General features: G+C 37.1%; 1 protein-coding gene across 3 annotated transcripts in view; it reads left to right on the top strand.

Annotated features, from left to right (window-relative positions):
* The window catches only part of PFDN1 (prefoldin subunit 1), a 58,995-nt gene that overhangs the window by 4,193 nt on the left and 35,282 nt on the right, over positions 1-19,520 (top strand). For all 3 annotated transcript variants that reach the window (XM_011965041.1, XM_011965042.1, XM_011965043.1), the window contains exon 3: positions 17,786-17,870. In XM_011965041.1, coding sequence (XP_011820431.1) covers positions 17,786-17,870 — 85 coding nt within the window. The remainder of the gene's footprint in view (positions 1-17,785; positions 17,871-19,520) is intronic.

Below are 19,520 nucleotides of genomic sequence, written 5' to 3'. Positions count from 1 at the left end.
AAAAAAAAAAAAAAAAATACACTCACTCTAAGTGTCATGCGTTGTTCTAGTAGGAGGACAACTCACATGTGAGAAATCTAGTAAATTATTTTACTTTTGTTTGTTCTAATTAATACACAATTAACTTCGTACATTTCACTTTTTTTCCTTTTAAAAGCATATTACCCTTGTGAGAGAGAACAGGTCTGCTTCCTATTCTTTAAGCAGAAAAGAAGGAATGGAAAAGCCCTTAAGTACAGGTCACATTCCACTACAGTGAGCTAAAAGGAGAAGACAGATTTTTTTTTTTTTAAGTTGGGGGGAGGTACAGGAGGAGGGTTTTTCTGGAATTTGGTCTTTGAGTATTACTTAGTAAGTAGACCATTACTTCAGGTTTGGAGATCTTTTAGTTAGAATGGAATTTGACCTCAGTCATGGGATGACTTGTTTTGTGATTGATTTGAAGAAAGAATAACATGTGTAAAATTTAATAATGGCTTTGGAATGACATCATGAGAAGTAGACCCTGCTCATCACTGACTAATCCATATCTTTTTGGTTCAGAATTAGATTATGTTAAATTGTTCATCTGATTTGCTTTCTCAGAATGAATAACATAGCACAAGTAAATTTTATGCCCAAGCTTATTTCATTTTAGCTTAAGAGGATAAGGATCCCAATTTGAGAGTTTGTTACTGGGACACAAAAGAATTGGGATGAGAACAAAGTAGAACCCTTGAATATGTGTCTGTGTAGTATGAAATGCATTGTTGGCATTCACTACAGGATAATTTTATCCTTAATGTGAATATCCTTAGGTCTTAAAACAGTAATGCCAGCTTTATTAACATGTTGTACTTGGATTTCACATCACTGCACTAGCCTTTGTTTGCAATAGCTAAAGAATTCCTTTTTCAAAATAGAAAAACCGTTTCACTCCCTTTGGGCCTTTGAGCTACCGTGAAGTTTTAATTTTTAATTAGAATAGTTTCATTTATTAAACGTTCTGCAGAAGTGTTAGGAGAGTTGTTTTTTGTACGTATTGTCCAAAGTGCTACAGATGGGTTGTTTTCCATACAAAGAATTTTAGAGTTTAAAGGCTAGGATATGAATTAATTAATGGTAGAATGATATTATTTCCAGAAGGTTTATTTCATATAAATTATGTTTCTTAAAAGAAGTGTGGAGTTTTAAATGTTTGAATAAAGTTGAGCTTCTACGTGATTTCAGACTTCTGTTTTAAATTTGACTTTTGTGCTGTCTGCATCTCATCAGGAGTATGAGTTTGACCCTGCATTGTAGGGGCATGTAAGGTGAATAGCGTTTGTTGTTTGGCTAGCGTATTAGTGCCCTGAGAGGAAGAAAAGACTTGCTGAGTATTAGTCTGGTCATGAGGATGTTCTCTTTCTTGATGCTAAACCTGAAATATCTATTTCTGAATTTATAGTCTTGAGTAATTTTGGGTATCATTGTGATTCACTTCTTTAATTCTAGTCTTTACCTTAATTTGTTTTTTTCTTTTCCTTTTTGAGTGTTATTTGGGAATTCTGATTAGAATATTACTTTTTCCCGAAGTTTCATTTTAAAACCACAGATAATAAAATCCAAAACTTCATTTTTCTTTTAGAACCTGCGGTGGATTTTCCCATTGCTGAAATTCGGGTCTCATTGCTTCTTGCCTGGACTTTTATGATAGCATCTTAACTGTTCTTTCTTCCTGCCTTCATTCTGTCTGTCCAAATCCATTCTTCACTTATCTGCCAGAATTAATCACGTTAATATTCTTCATAAAATCCTTTGTTCATCCTCTGTTGTTCACAGGATAAAATCCAAACTTGTTGACCTTGCATTCATGGTTATTCATAATCTGTTCGTAATTTGCCCTTTGCCTCAGGTCCCACCACTTTCTTTTTTCAGGGTTAGGATAGCATGTATATTTCACCTCATGGACCTACCTTCTACTAGTTTGTGTTATGTGTTGAGAAGAATTTTGAGGTGTCAGATGGGTTTTAAACATACTTTAATTGATTGGTGATGTCAGTTACACAGTGAGGGTAGAAGAGTAGTAGCACATGTACCAGAAATTGTTACCCTACCCTTGCCACATAGATTTCCTCACACGTTATGTTTTTGTGCTTTTTTGCTTTTGCTCAGTCTTTGGAGAATAACATTGTGCTTGGCTGGCAATATTCCTTTTTTACTTGTGAAATTCTCATCCTTCAAAACATAGCTCCACTCTTACTTTGCCTCTGAAGATTTTTCCAGCCCCTGGGGCAGACTCATTCACTCTTTCCTTGGTGATAGCAGGGCTTTTGTTCCTACAGCTAGTAAAGCACATTGAGTGTGTAGGTGTGTTTAAATGGGTCGGTCTTCCCAACCAGATTGTCAGCTCTGGGAGACCATATATATATATTATCTTTGTTTTCTCATTCTCAGTATAATGTCTGGCACAAAATAGCTGTTAAATGTGTATTGATTTGAATTGAATCTGATTCTTTTTTCTTGCGTAAAATAACTTTTTTCTTTTGGTTTCTTAGAAAAAAAGTATTTTAGAAAGTGTCAGACACTTAAGAATGAGTTTATTATCCTATTTTAATATATGATCCATGTAAGATGAAATTATAAAAGTAACATATTTTGACTAAGGTCAAAAAAATTATATCTGCCCAAAATCACGTCCTCTGATCTGACAGGATTAATTCTTTATTAAACATATTTAGAAGGTTGTCTAATTCTAAATACCAGCCAGTTGAAGAGATACTCAGAACTGAAAATACAGAAAACTGAAAGCTTCAAGATTATGCTTGAGGGTAGTATAATCCTTAGAGAATAAAGGCTATTTTATGCATAATAATATCAATATATTTTTATCCGTTTTACCTTCCTCATCTTCGCATAGAATGTAAGTCAGAGGTTTTTTTTTTAGGGTATGTATTTAGTTAAACAAATCATTGCAGGCCCAGATATCTTTCATTTCATAAGTATGGACACATTTTGTAGTGTTAAATACCTCTTATATGTGGCTATTTTTGGTTTAAAACAAGGAAAGTCAAGCTACAGGATAAGAGATGATGAATTGCTATATACTGTAAGCTCTGAGTGTTTGTTGCTTAAAGCTATATTCCATCCAGTCTTTTGGCATGTTGCCAGCACATTTTAGTTCTCTTACTTCATATTCTTTAGAGAGGCTGTTATGTAGCCTGATACTACTACCACCAATTTCTGGTTTTGCTACTTAAGCTGTTTGTGAGCTGACCTCACCATACTGCTTTGAGAACTATGATGAAAGTTACAACTGGGGAATGATCTGTCTGAATATTTGGAAGTGTTTGTCTTTGCATCTTTCTAGCATGCAAGGAGGGAATAGACAAATCTCAAATGTTATGTGAATATTTCTTGTATGTATTTTTCATGGATAAAAATGTTTATAATTGCTTGTGTGGGGGTTTTCTTCCTTTTCTGCCTTGCATGGTAGAGGATAAGAGTATTTTAAAAATAAGAATTACATTTGAAAGTACACATAAATGACATTTGACCATACTAGTGTTTGAAAGGACCATCATTAGAATAAATGTCAGACTTATTTTTATGAACAATAAGTATGATCCTAACCCTGATTTGATGTCAGATCTATTATTTGAACATCCTTTTTGCTTGAGCATTACGTAAATAACATTTCTTTTTTCCAAAAGAGACAAATTAACTTTTTTTTTGATATAAGAGGAACTTGAGTAGATTAGCCTTTAAAAAGAACAATTAGTACCTTTTTAAAACTTGAACCTAACTAAAAATAACTTTGTACCATATTTAAACTGATTTAGAGGTATGCTACCATTCTGTGGGTATTTTTTACATTTAAGGAACTAAGAATGAACAATGGTATAAATCTGCCAACTAGATAAGTGTCTAGCAATGCAAAAATTTCTGTTTGGGAGCGGTGTTACTATTTCTACTTGTTGAAGTAATTTAATGGTTGATCTCTAATGGTAGAAAGATACAGAAATGTAGAACTTAAGATAAATGTGGCATGAGTAGAAAGTGAAACAGTAGGTGTATTCCTGATAGGTAACAAATTAAAAAAAAAATCTAAATAAGCAGTTTTTCAACTGTTTAGGTTGTAGAAATCTAAACTCTTTATGACAGCTTGGCTGAACTGCCCTTTGTTTAAAATGTCATATTAGTTTTGTTGTGATTGTACTTGTTAGTTTGAGTGTTGACCTATAATTTGAATCGTGGCATTTAGTAAAGGTGGGATGAAATATTTGCAGCTTCCCTTAGTTATGTTAAATATTAGTAGAAAGGGGTATGCTCGTGCTGCTTCAAGTTTTGCAACCCTTTTACAATTTCATGTAGCTGTAGAGTTGGTCTTCCAGTCAATCTGAGGTAATTTTAAAACTGAAGAAATGGTCATACTATATTTTATTGCTAAGAGATTAGGAAATGAAATTTTACAAATGTTAGTATAGTAAATATTATTGATATTGTTGATAAATACTGTTGATACTATAGTAAAAATAGTTTATATTGTTGCTCTCAGCAGAATCAAGTTTGGATATTTTATTTAGTGCATACTACGGGGAAAAAAATAATGTGTGAGATGACTTTTGGTGTGAGAGTCACATTGCAAATGCAAATTTATAAATTCCTTTTATACCCTCTTTAAAGGTATTAATCTGTATTTTAGAGAAAGTGAAGCGAAGATAGTTGTCAAAAGTAAGATGAGATTATTTTTTAGATTAAAAAATTTTTTTTTAGATTTTACTTAAAGGAAGAGAAGTTCTTGGTGTTCAGCTGCTTTTACTAATAGAACATGACCCACCCTTCTTGTGTTTTTATACAGAGCCATTTAAAGTCATGGCTTTCATTGCCCAGAGTTCTAAGGGAAAACAACAACAACTTTTCCTGTTGTGCAGGGAAAAATGACTTCAGTTTTGTTGACGTTGAATATGTATATAAACCCAGATGGGCACACTCTCCTCTTACACAGATTTAGTACTCTGGGGAGAGGAGATTTTTAAGTAATATTCTTAATTTCCTTAAGTTGTCAGTGATTTAAAAGCTTGATGTTCATTTTTAAGTAATATTCTGAATTTCCTTAAGTTGTCAGTGATTTAAAAACTTGATGTTCATTATAACTCTGCTCTACTGCTGTCTAGAATAACGTCACTGTTTTTGTGCCAGAGGGAGTTAACAAACATTTGCGTAAGAATTACATAGTCCTGTTTCTTGTGCAGATGAGTACTTTTTAATAATTCTTTCCCTGCTTCCCCTCCCATATGCCCCAGAGTCTAAAGATTCTCACCAAAACACAGGAAATTAATTTTGAAAATATTATGTTAATTAGATGTCTATTGTTAAAGGGAAAAGAAGTCTGTTATCGTGAAGAGTACAAACATACTAAAATAAACTTGTTATGGGGTTACTTATTTTAGGCTTTGGACCTGTTTTAAAAACATAAATGTAATTGATTCGTTTAGCTACTTGGTGGACTTGGCTTGCTTCTGCATTTCCTGACATCAGAAGACCTGGCCTTTTTTTTTTTTTTAAACTGACAAAGGATTAAACAAAATGAACCTTTGTTGTATGAAAAGTGGCAGTCATTTTCAGGATACTACAGTGTTTTCCAGTCGATGATAAGCAACTGAGCGAAAGATAGGCCGGGCGCGGTGGCTCAAGCCTGTAATCCCAGCACTTTGGGAGGCCGAGACGGGCGGATCACAAGGTCAGGAGATCAAGACCATCCTGGTTAACCCGTCGCTACTAAAAATACAAAAAACAAGCCGGGCGAGGTGGCGGGCGCCTGTAGTCCCAGCTACTCGGGAGGCTGAGGCAGGAGAATAGCGTGAACCCGGGAGGCGGAGCTTGCAGTGAGCTGAAATCTGGCCACTGCACTCCAGCCCGGGCGACAGAGCGAGACTCCGTCTCAAAAAAAAAAAAAAAAAAAAAAAGAAAAGTACCATTTGCTTCCTGTTCCTATGTAAAAAAATTAAGGTAGCAGCAGTCTTGAACTGTTACTTTGTCACTGACGAATTGTGTTCTGTAACTGACTTAATTAGCTGAATTTCTCCAAAAACAGTCAATTTTAAGCCATAACAAGAATCTTCTGATTTTAGCTGCCACTTATCTCATAGTGCAAAGTTAGGAATAACTTACTGTCTAATCTGAGAGAGAGAACTGAAATGTTGATGTCAAGGAACATAATCTGCTTAATGAAATGTCCAAGAAGGAGCTCAGAAAAATACTGACTTAGAAGGTGAGTCAGTTCATATATACGAACACATACTTGGTAATGCCTTTTGTCATTCTTTTTTATTTCTAATATCAAGAGTTGCTGTTAACTGCAAATATCCTTTACTCTCATGAAATAATTAGGATTACTAGTGTGTTACATGTACCATTAGTGCCCATGCTTCTGTGAAGAGTGTATGCTTATTTTATTTATATAATTTAAGTTCAAATGGACCTGTCTGGGAGAATGTTATTTCATTGTCCTGGCCAGGAACTCTTATTACCAACTCTTGTTTTGCAGTAGATCAGTTGTCTTGAAATGAACTAGATTACTTGGAGGCCACTATCCTTTTTGCTTTGAAGAGGACTTGAAATATTCTGAAACCAAAATTTGTACAGCAACAGAAGCCTAGTATCAAAAACGTATCTTTAAATAGATAAGAGCATGACTGCCCTAAGCCCAACCTTTACACTGGCTCAGAGTAAAAAGATTTGGATCACAGTATGCATCCTGTATGTGTGTGTCTGACTGAGAGTTTGGCATTTGTGCCCAAGTATATTTATATTTCTCTATGACATTCTGCTTTTGTACCAGGAGTACTCTGCTCTCTATCTGTCCTCTAATACTCATTGGATAGTAATTTTAAAACATTTTATCTATTGCTACATTTTAACTTACTAGTAAAATAAAGATCATATCTTGGAAACAGTTGTGGAATAACTCACTGCCTATATGTGGAAATGTTTGGGGTTTGATGAAGCCAGAGTAAAAGTGGTAAACATCAGAGGTGCTTACTTACCGGAATACTTAGAATACCAAATAGTAACCCGAAATAAACATCATGTTTAAAATAGATAAACATACTACTGCTTCAATAGTTTTGATTTAAAAATAGGCAGTAATTTTTAATTAGTAAAAATTGCACATAGCAGTGTGTGTTACTCTACTGGAACAAGGAATGCTTATATGGGATTGGGTTCTGGAAGGGACAGTGATTCTCCAATAATTCCAGTGAGTTCTCAGTCCTTATCTTATTCGACCTATCAGTAGCATTTGGTCCTGCTGATCTTTCTTCCTTGAAGCACTTTCTTACCTTGGCTTGCAGGATACCACTTCTTGGTATTCCTGCTACCTCACTGTCCATTCCTTCTCAGCCTCCTTTACTATCTTCATTTCTTTTGCATCTGTAAGTATTAAATTGACTTTGGACTTATCCCTTGGATTTTTTTTCTTTTTTTTGGTCTATATGTACTCAGTCTCTTAATAATCTCATCCAGGAGTGTCTCTAAATGCATTTTTTTTTTTTTTGAGACTGAGTCTCGCTCTGTCTCCCAGGCTGGAGTGCAGTGGCCGGATCTCCCTGTCTCTTATACACATCTAGATTTTTTTTGAGACTGAGTCTCGCTCTGTCTCCCAGGCTGGAGTGCAGTGGCCGGATCTCAGCTCACTGCAAGCTCCGCCCCCCGGGTTTACACCATTCTCCTGCCTCAACCTCCCGAGTAGCTGGGACTACGGGCGCCCGCCACCTCGCCCGGCTAGTTTTTTGTATTTTTTTAGTAGAGACGGGGTTTCACTGTGTTAGCCAGGATGGTCTCGATCTCCTGACCTCGTGATCCACCCGTCTCGGCCTCCCAAAGTGCTGTGATTACAAGCTTGAGCCACCGTGCCCGGCCTCTAAATGCATTTTTATGTACTGACAACTCCCAGATTTTTAATCTTTAACTTAGACCCCTTCTCTGAACTCCAGACTTGTATATTCAGCTGTCTACCTTACATCTTCATGTGATGGTCTAATAGGCATCTCAGAATTAACTTGGCCAAAATAAAATTTTCGCTGTTTACAAACAAACCATCTTCTCTCTCAGTATTACTAAGTGGGTTTTCCACCCTTCAAGTTTTTCCAAATCTTGGAGTCACCCTTGGCCCCTCTCTTTCAATCTTATATTTAGCTCATTATCAAATACTATTGACTCTCTCTTTAAATTTTGTTCAGAATCTGAAGACTTCTGCTTACCACCACCCTGGTCTAATTTACCATTGGTTGATGGCAATTGCTTCCTAACTAGGTGGGCTCCTTGCTTCTGTCCTTAACCCTTGGCTGTTTTCAACTGATCAGCCAGAGTAATCATTTTAAAATGTAAGTGAAGATCACTGTAGTCAAATGGCCTCCCGTTTCATCAGTGAAAAAGACCAAGTCTTTTGCACTTGCCAGTTTCTCTGCCTGAAGCCTTCTTCCAGGTATCTCAGTGGCTTACCTTTTCTCTTCCTTCAGGTCGTTTCTAAAAAGGGAATGAGGCCTTTCATGACCATCCTATTTAAAAGTACACACCTAACCAGCACCCACACTTATTTGCCCCTTGTTGGCTTTATTTTTCTCCATCGTACGTCACCATCTGGCGACAATGATACTATTTGCCTTTCTTTTTTTCTCCTTCTACCCTCCATGGTATCCAATGTCTTTCTTAAAGAATCAGTATTATTGAGTTATAACTTGTATAGAATGAAATGCGTTCATTTTAGGAGTACAGTTGGGTGAATTTTGACAAATGTAACCACCGCAATCACGATAAAGAACATTTTCATCACTCTAAAAACTTTCTTGCTTCTTTCAACTCAATCGTCTCCTTCCTTAATCCTGGCTCCAAGCTGCTGCTAATCTGATTTCTATGACTGTAGATTAATTTTTTCTGTTTTAGAACTTTATGTAGATGCAATATATAAATGGAGTCATGTACTTTTACTGAGTGTAATGCTTCTGAGATTTACTCATGTCATGTAAGTCAGGCCTCCTCAGGGGCCGTATGCTGGGCTTCAGTTCCACTTATTTTGGTACGCTGGACCTGCCGTTCTCCCTGTGCTTGCTAGCTTCATCTTCAGCTTGGCTACAGGAATTCCAGGGATTTTATTGAGGCATGACAACATCCAGAGTGAGAAAGTGCGATGTTTTCTGGTGTCACCTTCATGGGAGCACCTTTCCAGAAGTCTTCTAATGGTCTCCCACTTATATTTCATGACAGAAACTGAGTCACATGCTAAGGCTTAAATCTTGGGGGATGTAACTGCAATGATTGGGTAAGGCCAATCAAGATTCAGCCTAGAACTTACTTCCCTGATTTACTTGGGGAAATAGAGAATACCCAAACAAAATTGGGGCTCAGTCAACAAAAGGAAATGGACATGGGGTAGTTAAACAATAGTGTCTGCCAAAGTCATCAACAATCATAATAGTGATCAATAACTGAGGGCTAGCTATATGAAAACTATTGATATATTTGGGATGAATTAGGCAGAGTTTAGTCTGGGAGCATAGGCAGGCAGGAAGCTATTCAGGAGGTTAGTAATAAGAGCATAAATTAATGTGGTGGAAGTGGAATAGTGAGGTGAAGGGTCAGTATGAAAGAAAGTGATAAATTGGAAATATAGGGAGGATATCTGCCGTTTTGGGACTTGCACATGGTGATGTTGATGGAAGCTGAAGTCGAGATGGTGAAACTGCTTGTAGGGAATGTTGGTGTGAGTTGATAAAATGAGTTTAATTTGTGCCATGTTGAATTTGAGGTGATATGGAACATACAAGTGGAAGTGACCATAGATGCTGGACATAGTGCAGGTGATAGTGGTTGATATTATTTTGAGGGTTATTAGCTAAGTTGAGGCCTTGAAAATAAGTGAGTTCTCCTAGGGACTTTGGGTAGAGATTGTTTAGCAGAGAGCCTTGCATAGTGCTTGTAGTATGGGCACTGGAGAAGAAAGGGGAAGGAGGGATTTATGGATACAGTAGTTAATGAGGGAAACATGGATAGCATAATGCGGAGATGCAGCAGCAGCATCCCTCAGAGTTAGATTTGAGCATGCAGTGATCTGTAGATTGCTTTTGTCTAGGCATGGCAGGATCCAGGTGCTGTATGTCTGTGTTATAACCTAGTACTACATTATTTATTTTGTTGCTCAAATAATTCTGCTTTGACCATTGGGAGCTCTTTGAGATTTTCTCCTTTTCTTTTTCTCCCAGTCTTGAAATGCAGTGGTGTGACTGTGGCTTACTGGACCCTTGACCTCCTGGGCTCAAGCAGTTCTCTACCTCAGCCTCCCAAATAGTTGGGATTACAGGCATGTGCCACCAAACCCAGCTAATTTAGAATTTTTTTTGTAGAGATGGGATTTTGTCATGTTGCCCATGCTGGTCTTGAACTCCTGGACTCAAGTGATCCCCTCACCTCAGCCTCTCAAAGTGCTAGGATTAGAGGCGTGAGCCACTGCACCTGGCAACTTTATTATTATTATTATTTTCTGAGACAGAGTCTCCCTCTGTCGCCTAGGCTGAAGTGCAGTGGCTTGATCTCAGCTCACTGCAAACTCCGCCTTCCAGGTTCAAGCAGTTCTCTGCCTCAGCCTCGCGTGTACCTGGAACTACAGGTACCCGCCACCATGTCTGGCTAATTTTTTTTTGTTTTTAGTAGAGACAGGGTTTTGCCATGTTGTCCATGCTGGTCTCAAACTACTGACCTCAAGTGATCTGCCCACCTTGGCCTCCCCAAGTGCTGGGATTACAGGTGTGAGCCACCATGCACGGCCAGCAACTTTGTTTTTTCAGAGTAGTTTTAGATTACAGAAAAATTGAGCAGAAAGAACAGCGAGCTCTCACTCCCTTTCCACTCTCTCCCACGCTGTTTCTTCTCTTATTAACATCTGGCATTAGTGTGGCACATTCGTTACAATTGATGAAAAAATATTGATAAATTATTGTTAACTAAGATTCATAGTTTACATTAGGGGTCACTCTTTGTGTTATTATACAGTATAGTTTCACTGTCCTCCAAATCCCTTGTGCTCTACCTGTTCTTCCTTCTTCCCCTTCCTTCCGCGCTCTCTTCTCTGGTGACCACTGACCTTTTTACTGTTTCTATATATAGTTTTGCCTTTTCCAAAATCTCATATCGTTGAAATGATGCAATATATAGCCTTTCATACTATACTGGTTTCTTTGACTTAGCAATATGCATTTAAGGCTCCTCTGTGTCTTTGTGGCTTGATACCTCATTTCATTTTGTTGTTGAATAATATTCTATTTTATGGATGTACTGACAGTTTATCCATTCACTTATTGAAGAATATTTTGGTTGGTTCCAAGTTTTGGCAGTTACAAATGAAGCAGCTGTAAACATTTGCACATGTGCATAGAAGTTTTCAACTCATTTGGATAATGGAGTGCATTTAATTGATCATCTGTTAAGCTTTGTAAGAAGCTGCCAAACTGTCTTCCAAAGTGGGGTGTACCATTTTTGCATTCCCACCATCAGCGAATGAGAGTTTCTGTTGCTTCACAGCTTCACCAGCATACGGTGTTCTCAGTGTTTTGGATTTTATCCATTATACTAGGTGTGTGACAGTATCTCATAATTTTAGTTTATAGTTCCCTAATAACATATGATGTTGAATATCTTTTCACATGCTTATTTGCCATCTGTGTTATCTTTGGTGAGATGTCTGTCAGATCTTTTGCCTGTTTTAAATATGGTCATTTGTTTTCTTATTGTTGAATTTTAAGAGTTCTTTGCATAATTTAGATGCAAGTCCTTTATCAGATATGTGTTTTGCAAATATTTTCTTCCATCTGTGGCTTGTCTTGTCTCTAGCTTTTTGTTTTTACAGTACTTCCTGACCACCTCATACTGCAGTGTGCTCCAGGTTCATCTTGTATTTTCCCTGCTGAGCCTTATAGTCATTTCTCCAAGAAGCTGTGGTTCCTGATTCCTTTTAATGCGTAATGATTATTTAGAAACCTATATCTGGTCATTGGGTTTATTTGTTACTACTGAGGTGTTACTGTTTCTAGGCCCTCTGGTGACTAGCAATAGATAATATGTGTATATATGCTACTGATTCATGTGTATGCACATATCTACATTTGTTTCTGTGTCTATTCATCGCTGTACACATACTAAGCTGAATATGAGTTTATACGGATATCTCCGACTCTTCGATACCACAGTGTTCATTTTAGCCTTCCTTTCTTGCTTATTTGTAACTTCTCTCTAACATGAGAAACCTGGCTCCTGTGGTCCACTGTCCATTTACTTATTTATTTATCCCAGTACACATATAAAGCAATTTCAGAATTGTTTGCCTGTATCTCCTGTGAGAAACAAATTTAACCAACTAGTTAATCCATGGTTGATTGGATTATTTGTATACATGTATTCACATATACACATATTTGTAATAACTTACATTAGAGCCATTATAGTATGGTACAAGAAAGACCAAGTATTCTAATACATACAAGCTGGGCAAGGTATTTAACCTGATTAGGTCTTATTTTTGTACTTGGTAATTTTTTACATACTTAGAAAATATTGGCCGGGCATGGTGGCTCACTCCTATAATCCCAACTCTTTGGGAAGCCGAGGTGGTTGGATCACCTGAGGTCAGCAGTTCGAGACTAGCCTGGACAACGTGGTAAAATCCTATCACTGCTGAAATAACAAAAATTAACTGGGTGTGGTGGCAGGCACCCGTAATCCTAGCTACTCCAGAGGTTGAGGCACGAGAATTACTTGAACCCTGGAGGCGGAGTTTGCAGTGAGCTGAGGTGGCATCACTGCACTCCAGCCTGGGCAACAGAGCAAGACTGTCTCCCCCCACACAAAAAAAAAAAAAAAAAAAATTGAGGATTCAAGAGGAAACATTTTTCAAGCAATGAATTTTAAAAAGCTATCTCTTTCTTTTCCAGTCCCATTTCATCTTTGTGTAAATCCTTTTTTATTTTACTTATTTTTTCATCTTGCAAATGGAATGACATGTTGTTTTTTTTTTTTGAGACAAGAGTCTCACTCTGTCTCCCAGGCTGGAGTGCAATGGTACATTCTTGGCACACCGCAACCTCCGCCTCCTGGGTTCAAGTGATTCTCCTGCCTCAGCCTCCCAAGTAGCTGGGATTACAGGCACCTGCCACCATGCCAGCTAATTTTTTTGTATTTTTAGTAGAGATGGGGTTTCACCATGTAGGCCAGGCTGGTCTCGAACTCCTGACCTCAAGTGACCCACCTGCCTCAGCCTCCTAAAGTGCAGGGATTACAGCTGTGAGCCACCACACCTGGCCAGCATGCTAATTTTTTAAATGTGAGTTTTTACCTACTGTATTGACATCTTTACATGTCAATAAAAATACTGTTTTTTTTTTTTTTAATTTTCAGTTTGGTTTTTTATTTAATTATTCATTCTTTTAAAAAAAATTATTTATTTTTTAGGGATGGGCCATTGCTATGTTGCCCAGGTCCTGGACTTGAACTCTTGGACTTAAGCCATCCTCACACTTCAGCTTTCTGAGTAGCTAGGACTACAGGTGCATGCCATTATGCCTGGCTGCCCCCTTGGTTTTATCTCCTGTTTTGTATTGTATTTCTGTGCCAGTGTGGATGCTTAAGGTCTCCAGGATTCAGCATAAACTGTCAGGGTAAAAGCCAATTTACTGCTGTCTTACATTCCTCAATTCCCAGTTTCACTTCACTTTGGGCCTTTGTGGAATCCTTCCTTTTGTGTTAGTTCAACAAAATGTTAAAAAAAAATTTTTTTTTTTTTGCTTTGTTTTTAATCAGGAGTGTTCAGGGTATCTACTCTTCATTATGCCAATAACAGAAGTCTCTAACTCACTGAGCAGTCCACAATGTGGATATGCCATAAAGTTTCCTTACTAAGGAAGTGATTAAGAAATATATTCAATTAAAAAAAATTAAAGTAGAAAAGATTCAATTTATTTCTACTTTCTTCCATGCTAAAAATTACAACATAAAAATTCAGTAACTTTCCTCACCCGTGGAGTTAGGCAAAGAAGCAAGATAGGCTCATTCTTATGTCTCTTCTATGCTGCTTAATTTGTGGATACCCTGAAACCTAAATGCTATTAGGACACATTTTTAGACACCCTCTAAAAATTTCCCACCCAAAGTGAACTTGTCATAAGCATTTCGTTGTTTCTGAATAGCATATGTCTAGGTGACCATACTTTGGAAAGTGTGTCCAAAATGCAGCAGTGCAACTGATCTGAGATTGTGTTTTGGGCAGGTGAACAACGGTTTTGATTCATACTGAGTTATAAGAAAGTGGAAGTTGTACCAAACTGCAGGACGATTTAGAAAACGGAGTCTGGTGTTTCTCAAATAATCAAAACCAAAAGCCATCAGAATTATGTTTTCAAATGGCATAATTACAAATAAATGAAGAAGTGAAATAGCAGGTTACAAGTCCTTGAGAGTGGACATTGCAGAGGCACATGAATTTCCAGGTCAAAGAAGAGGCCTTTTGCAAAGCATCAACTCGAATTCAGGTTATATAATCCTGAGTATTTGAAGCATGTTATCTGCATATTATCTGTCATGAGAGAATACTTTCCCTCTTCATGGTTTATTTTTCCTTATTGGTACATTTTGAACTCCAGAATTCTTTATTTACTATTTGGCTTTCCATAAACAGTCAGGCAGAATGACTGTGAGATTCTCTACATTGAGAAACTGTGTACATAATATTTGCTTATGAAAAGACTCATATTATCATGATAAATCCTTTCTCTTCACATAGTATCTGATAATCCAATGCCCTTTTAAACAATAGGAAAGATGTTTTCGAAAGACTTTTTTTCAGAAATCAGATGTTTCTTGCAGCCCTTTCCAATCTTCATACAATGTATCTTTGCCATTTTTTAAATTGAGGACTAAACCAAACTTTCCATAAGTTTTTGTGTTTGAATTTTTACTGTGTAACTACTCTTTGAGGTAGACATTTGCATTTATCCAACACTCATCCTTGTTTAAAACTTGCGTGGCTGAGATGTCCTTAGGCTTATAGTAGTAAGTTGGCCAGCTTCAGTGGAATCTCTCTGGCCTTTGAAGTTGGCACAGTCAAATATAGCTACCTCAAAGGATATGTGGTCATGGAAAAACATGTTTTTGTTGTTGAGTGTTCTTGCTTTCTAGTAATTTTATTTTCTGCTCAAGAGATTTAGTATCTGTTCAGAAACTTTATTTTTAAAGGCCACATAAGTAATGACTTGACCTCTAATCTTAGCTTTGAAATTTTCCCAGACACTAACAAAGATGATGTCTGATGACCTTTTGAGAATAGTACTCATTGGCCAGCTATCAGTGCTACTTAAAAATGTATATTTTACTCAAAAAATTATTGCCATGGCTAAAAGACTTTCTCAGTAAAATCACATGTTATAACATAATTTGGTGACTCTTGCACCTTGTTTTAGAATAGTTTTTACATGGCATTACTGAGACTTAATACTGTTCAAAACAACTCTTCTCTTCAAATACAAATATGAGTGAGTTCTGAGAAAAATATTCTGTAAACCATAATCTTATCTGAAATAGCACCTGTCTCTTGGATCCAGTAAGAATATTTTAGACATGAAGGGTTCTATAGTAAAAGACCTAGAATTAATCCTTGTTTTGCATGACTGTGGGCTATCTTTCCTGTAAATATACAGTAAGTGTTTTACAAATAATCAAGTTACTACTGAAGACTAAGATCATCAGTTAGATTATCTGGGCTGGGCTGGGCGCAGTGGCTCACGCTTGTAATCCCAGCACTTTGAGAGACCAAGGCAGGCAGATCACGAGGTCAGGAGATCGAGACCATCCTGGCTAACACGGTGAAACCCTGTCTCTACTAAAAAATAGAAAAAATTAGCCAGGCATGGTGGTGGGCGCTTGTAGTCCCAGCTATTCGGGAGGCTGAAGCAAGAGAGTGGCATGAACCTGGGAGGCGGGGCTTGCAGTAAGCCAAGATTGTGCCACTGCACTCCAGCCTGGGCGACAGAGTGAGAGTCCGTCTCAAAAAAAAAAAAAAATTATCCGAGCTGGCCACATTAGCATATAAGCTTAATAATTAGTAGAGTAAAAGAAGTTCATCAGATTGTATTAATGTATGTGGTAAGGCTTAGTTATGAAGAAGAGGGGAAAAGGCAGTTTCCTTTCAGGGGTTGGGGCATAGCTAATTGCCCTTTTTGGTCTGTTTTTACTTGTCTTATATCTATAATAACAGACTCTCTTGATAAGAACCCACCTAGGCACAATGATGTTTTTGTGGGGTTGGCAGAGGAAACTGCATGTTGCTACCTTTTTATGTTTTCTCGTTTGGCTTTTTGTTAAGAGATGATGTTTAGTTCTTTGTTGCTGAACTCTGTTAGTGCAAAGAGAAGAAAAGTCTTGCTTAATTAATTGCAATATTAAATTGAAATCTATTTTAGCTTCCTTAGATAGTCCTGAAAGAGATTTGCATAACTGGGGTCTTCCCTTGGTTCCAGTGGAGGGGAAATATTTCAGTTCACTTTCTTGAGACTGTAAAAGTTTGTTCTTCCTTTTCCTGCAGCAAGAATTGTGAACATAAAGTCATAAAACAGATTCAGTGTTAATTTTTAAAACGTCTCCATATTTCCACCCTCATCAGTGGCAAATACTGGGCCTGACAGTAAAATGGAAAAAGTTGAAAATTTCCACTTGTACGTTTTGAGCTTTTCAGAGGTACTATACACTCTGGAAATAATAATAAAAGATACTAAGGCTTATACAGTGCTTTTTGTTTGAGGAACTCATATAAACACTAATGCATTGATCTTAACAACAGTACTTGATTGTGACTTTAAAAGGTCATGAGTTACTGCTGCTTTTTTTTTACCAAAAAAAAAAAAAAAGATGGAGGGGCACTCCACTTTACAAATACTGTTTAAAAAATATCTAGATAAAAATTGAAACAGATAACTGAAAAAACAAAACTTATAGGGTTTTTTTTGTTTGTATGTTGACTTTTCTTTGGCCTATGATATATTTTTATTCCTTTATTTTTTCTTTTACATATGAATCTACTTGAAGCCTGATTTTCTTTTCTTTTCTTTTCTTTTTTTTTTTTTTTTATGTTTTTAAGACAGGATCTTGCTCTGTTACCCAAGCTGGAGTGCAGTAGCACAATCATGGCTCACTGTGGCCTTGACATCCCAGTCGCAACTGATCCTCCCACCTCAGCCTCCCGAGTAGCTGGGACTACAGGCGTGTGCCACTGTGCCCGGCTAATATTTTAAATTTATTTTTTGTAGAGATGGGGTCTCATCATGTTGCCTGGGCTGGTCTTGAATTCCCAGGCCCAAGCAATCCTCCTGCCTCGGCCTCTCAAAGTGCTGGGATTACAGGTGTGAGCTACTGTGCCCAACTCCCGCCACCCCCGCCTCTTTTTTTTTTAATGAGACAGGGTCTTGCTATGTTGCCCAGACTATACTCAGACACCTGGGCTCAAACAATCCTTCTACCTCAGCCTCCTAAGTATGGGAACTGTAGGCCCGCACCACTGTTCCCTGCCTGATTCCTATATTAAATAAGAAAGCAGAATCTACTTTTAAGCCTTTATTCCTACTCAGCCAGGAAGGTTTAAACTTGTGGTGGTTTCCTGAGCTTGACATATTATGTTAATATGCATTTGTCCTTTTAGTTTGCTCAGTTCAATATTTGTGGTATGTAGCTATTGATTTCGATGAATACAATAGTCATGTGGCTTAATTTTCAACTTTCTTGTGTTTCATAGGTTTATTCTTCAGTCCAAGGAAGCAATTCATAATCAGCTGTTAGAGAAGCAGAAAATAGCAGAAGAAAAAATTAAAGAACTAGAAGTAAGTTTTTATTGGCAATAGGAGTTAACTTTTGGGAGAAAGTAGTAATCTTATTGTGTCATATTACATGAAAATGTATGCCTGCCTGCCAAAGTAATGTCGTATTATTTTTATTTTTTATAATTACGTTGGAGCCGTGAAGCTGTCATATTCATATTCATAGTGTGTATAAGACCAAAACAAAAAAAAGAATAGTCTCTTTTTTGGAACTGTAGAGAATTTTGATGAGATGGTTTTAACCTGAATGTATTTTGTTCATTGCCCTTGAATGTGTTTATTCTTTAAAAAAGAAAAACAAAACCATAAACAAAATGTGATATATGTTTAAACAACACATGTGTATTGGATTGTGGTGGATAGGCAGGAGAGTGGGTAATAATGATAAATTTTAGAGGATCTTGGTGTAGGGTCTTTTTTACACGTTGTAATTCCTTTAACCTAAATTAGGTTCTATATAAGGACAAAGTAGCAAGCTGTAACCAATTAGCTATCTGAAGGATGGTGCTCCAATGAGAACAATTTTTTGTTTTTAGCTAGGGAAAAAGATGATAGGTAACAGTAAGCAAATCTTTGGAAAGACTGCTTTATTATTATTATTATTATAGTTTATTTATACATTAAGACCTTTAGTGACATATTCTTCTTGGGCTTTGGTGAAAGGCCCATCCTGTGTATAGTAAAAGTTAGACTGGACAAAAAGCTGGTTATTATTTCTTACGGACCAAGATTTCCCCACATGTGGGTAGATACATTGACTTCGTAGGTCATTTCATCTAATTTCTGTGAGTACTGTTTGAGGCAGAGGATCAGAATCTAACTCATCTCTCTGCTGAATTTGGGAGCTACAACCTACAACAAGGATTTCTTAGGTTCACTGAATAGGCCTGGCCTGGGAGTGTGTAGTATCTTAGGTTACTTAGGCTTATTTTTGACTACTGATAGTTGAAACAAACTTGATACTAGATTTGCAGCTTAGAAAAGTATATTGTAAAAACAAGACAAAAAAGCAAAAAAACCAAGTAAAGGAAAAACAGCCTGTGATAACCAGGTTATTGTTGTGTCCTATTTTAACATTTTAATCAGCTTAACTGTTTTAAGAGGTTCAATTTGATATCTTGTGTTTTTACTCATAAGAAACAATTAAAAACCCAAACAAAATCATTTCATGTAGATAAAACAAAATGCATTTTTGCAACTGTTGGTAAATATATTTAAAATTGTCCTAATGAATAATAAGTAGTGAGGTAATGTGTATACAGTTCTCTTTATGAAAACAAACATTTGTGTATGAATATTGAAGATGATATGTAAGGATATATATTAAATTGTTAATACTGTTTACCCTAAAGAAATTAGATGGGACGTAGGGGTAAATGATTTTTTTCTTTTTCTTTCTTTCTTTTTTTTTTTTGAGACGGAGTCTCGCTCTGTCGCCCAGGCTGGAGTGCTGTGGCCGGATCTCAGCTCACTGGAAGCTCCGCCTCCCGGGTTCCTGCCATTCTCCTGCCTCAGCCTCCCGAGTAGCTGGGACTACAGGCGCCGCCACCTCGCCCGGCTAAGTTTTCGTATTTTTTAGTAGAGACGGGGTTTCACCGTGTCAGCCAGGATGGTCTCAATCTCCTGACCTCGTGATCCGCCCGTCTCGGCCTC

The sequence above is a fragment of the Mandrillus leucophaeus genome, unplaced genomic scaffold (assembly GCF_000951045.1).
Source record: "Mandrillus leucophaeus isolate KB7577 unplaced genomic scaffold, Mleu.le_1.0 Scaffold714, whole genome shotgun sequence".
In the NCBI taxonomy this organism is placed as follows: Eukaryota; Metazoa; Chordata; class Mammalia; order Primates; family Cercopithecidae; genus Mandrillus; species Mandrillus leucophaeus.
Note: the sequence above shows the minus strand (reverse complement) of the source record. Positions and strands in the feature narration are given on the sequence as shown.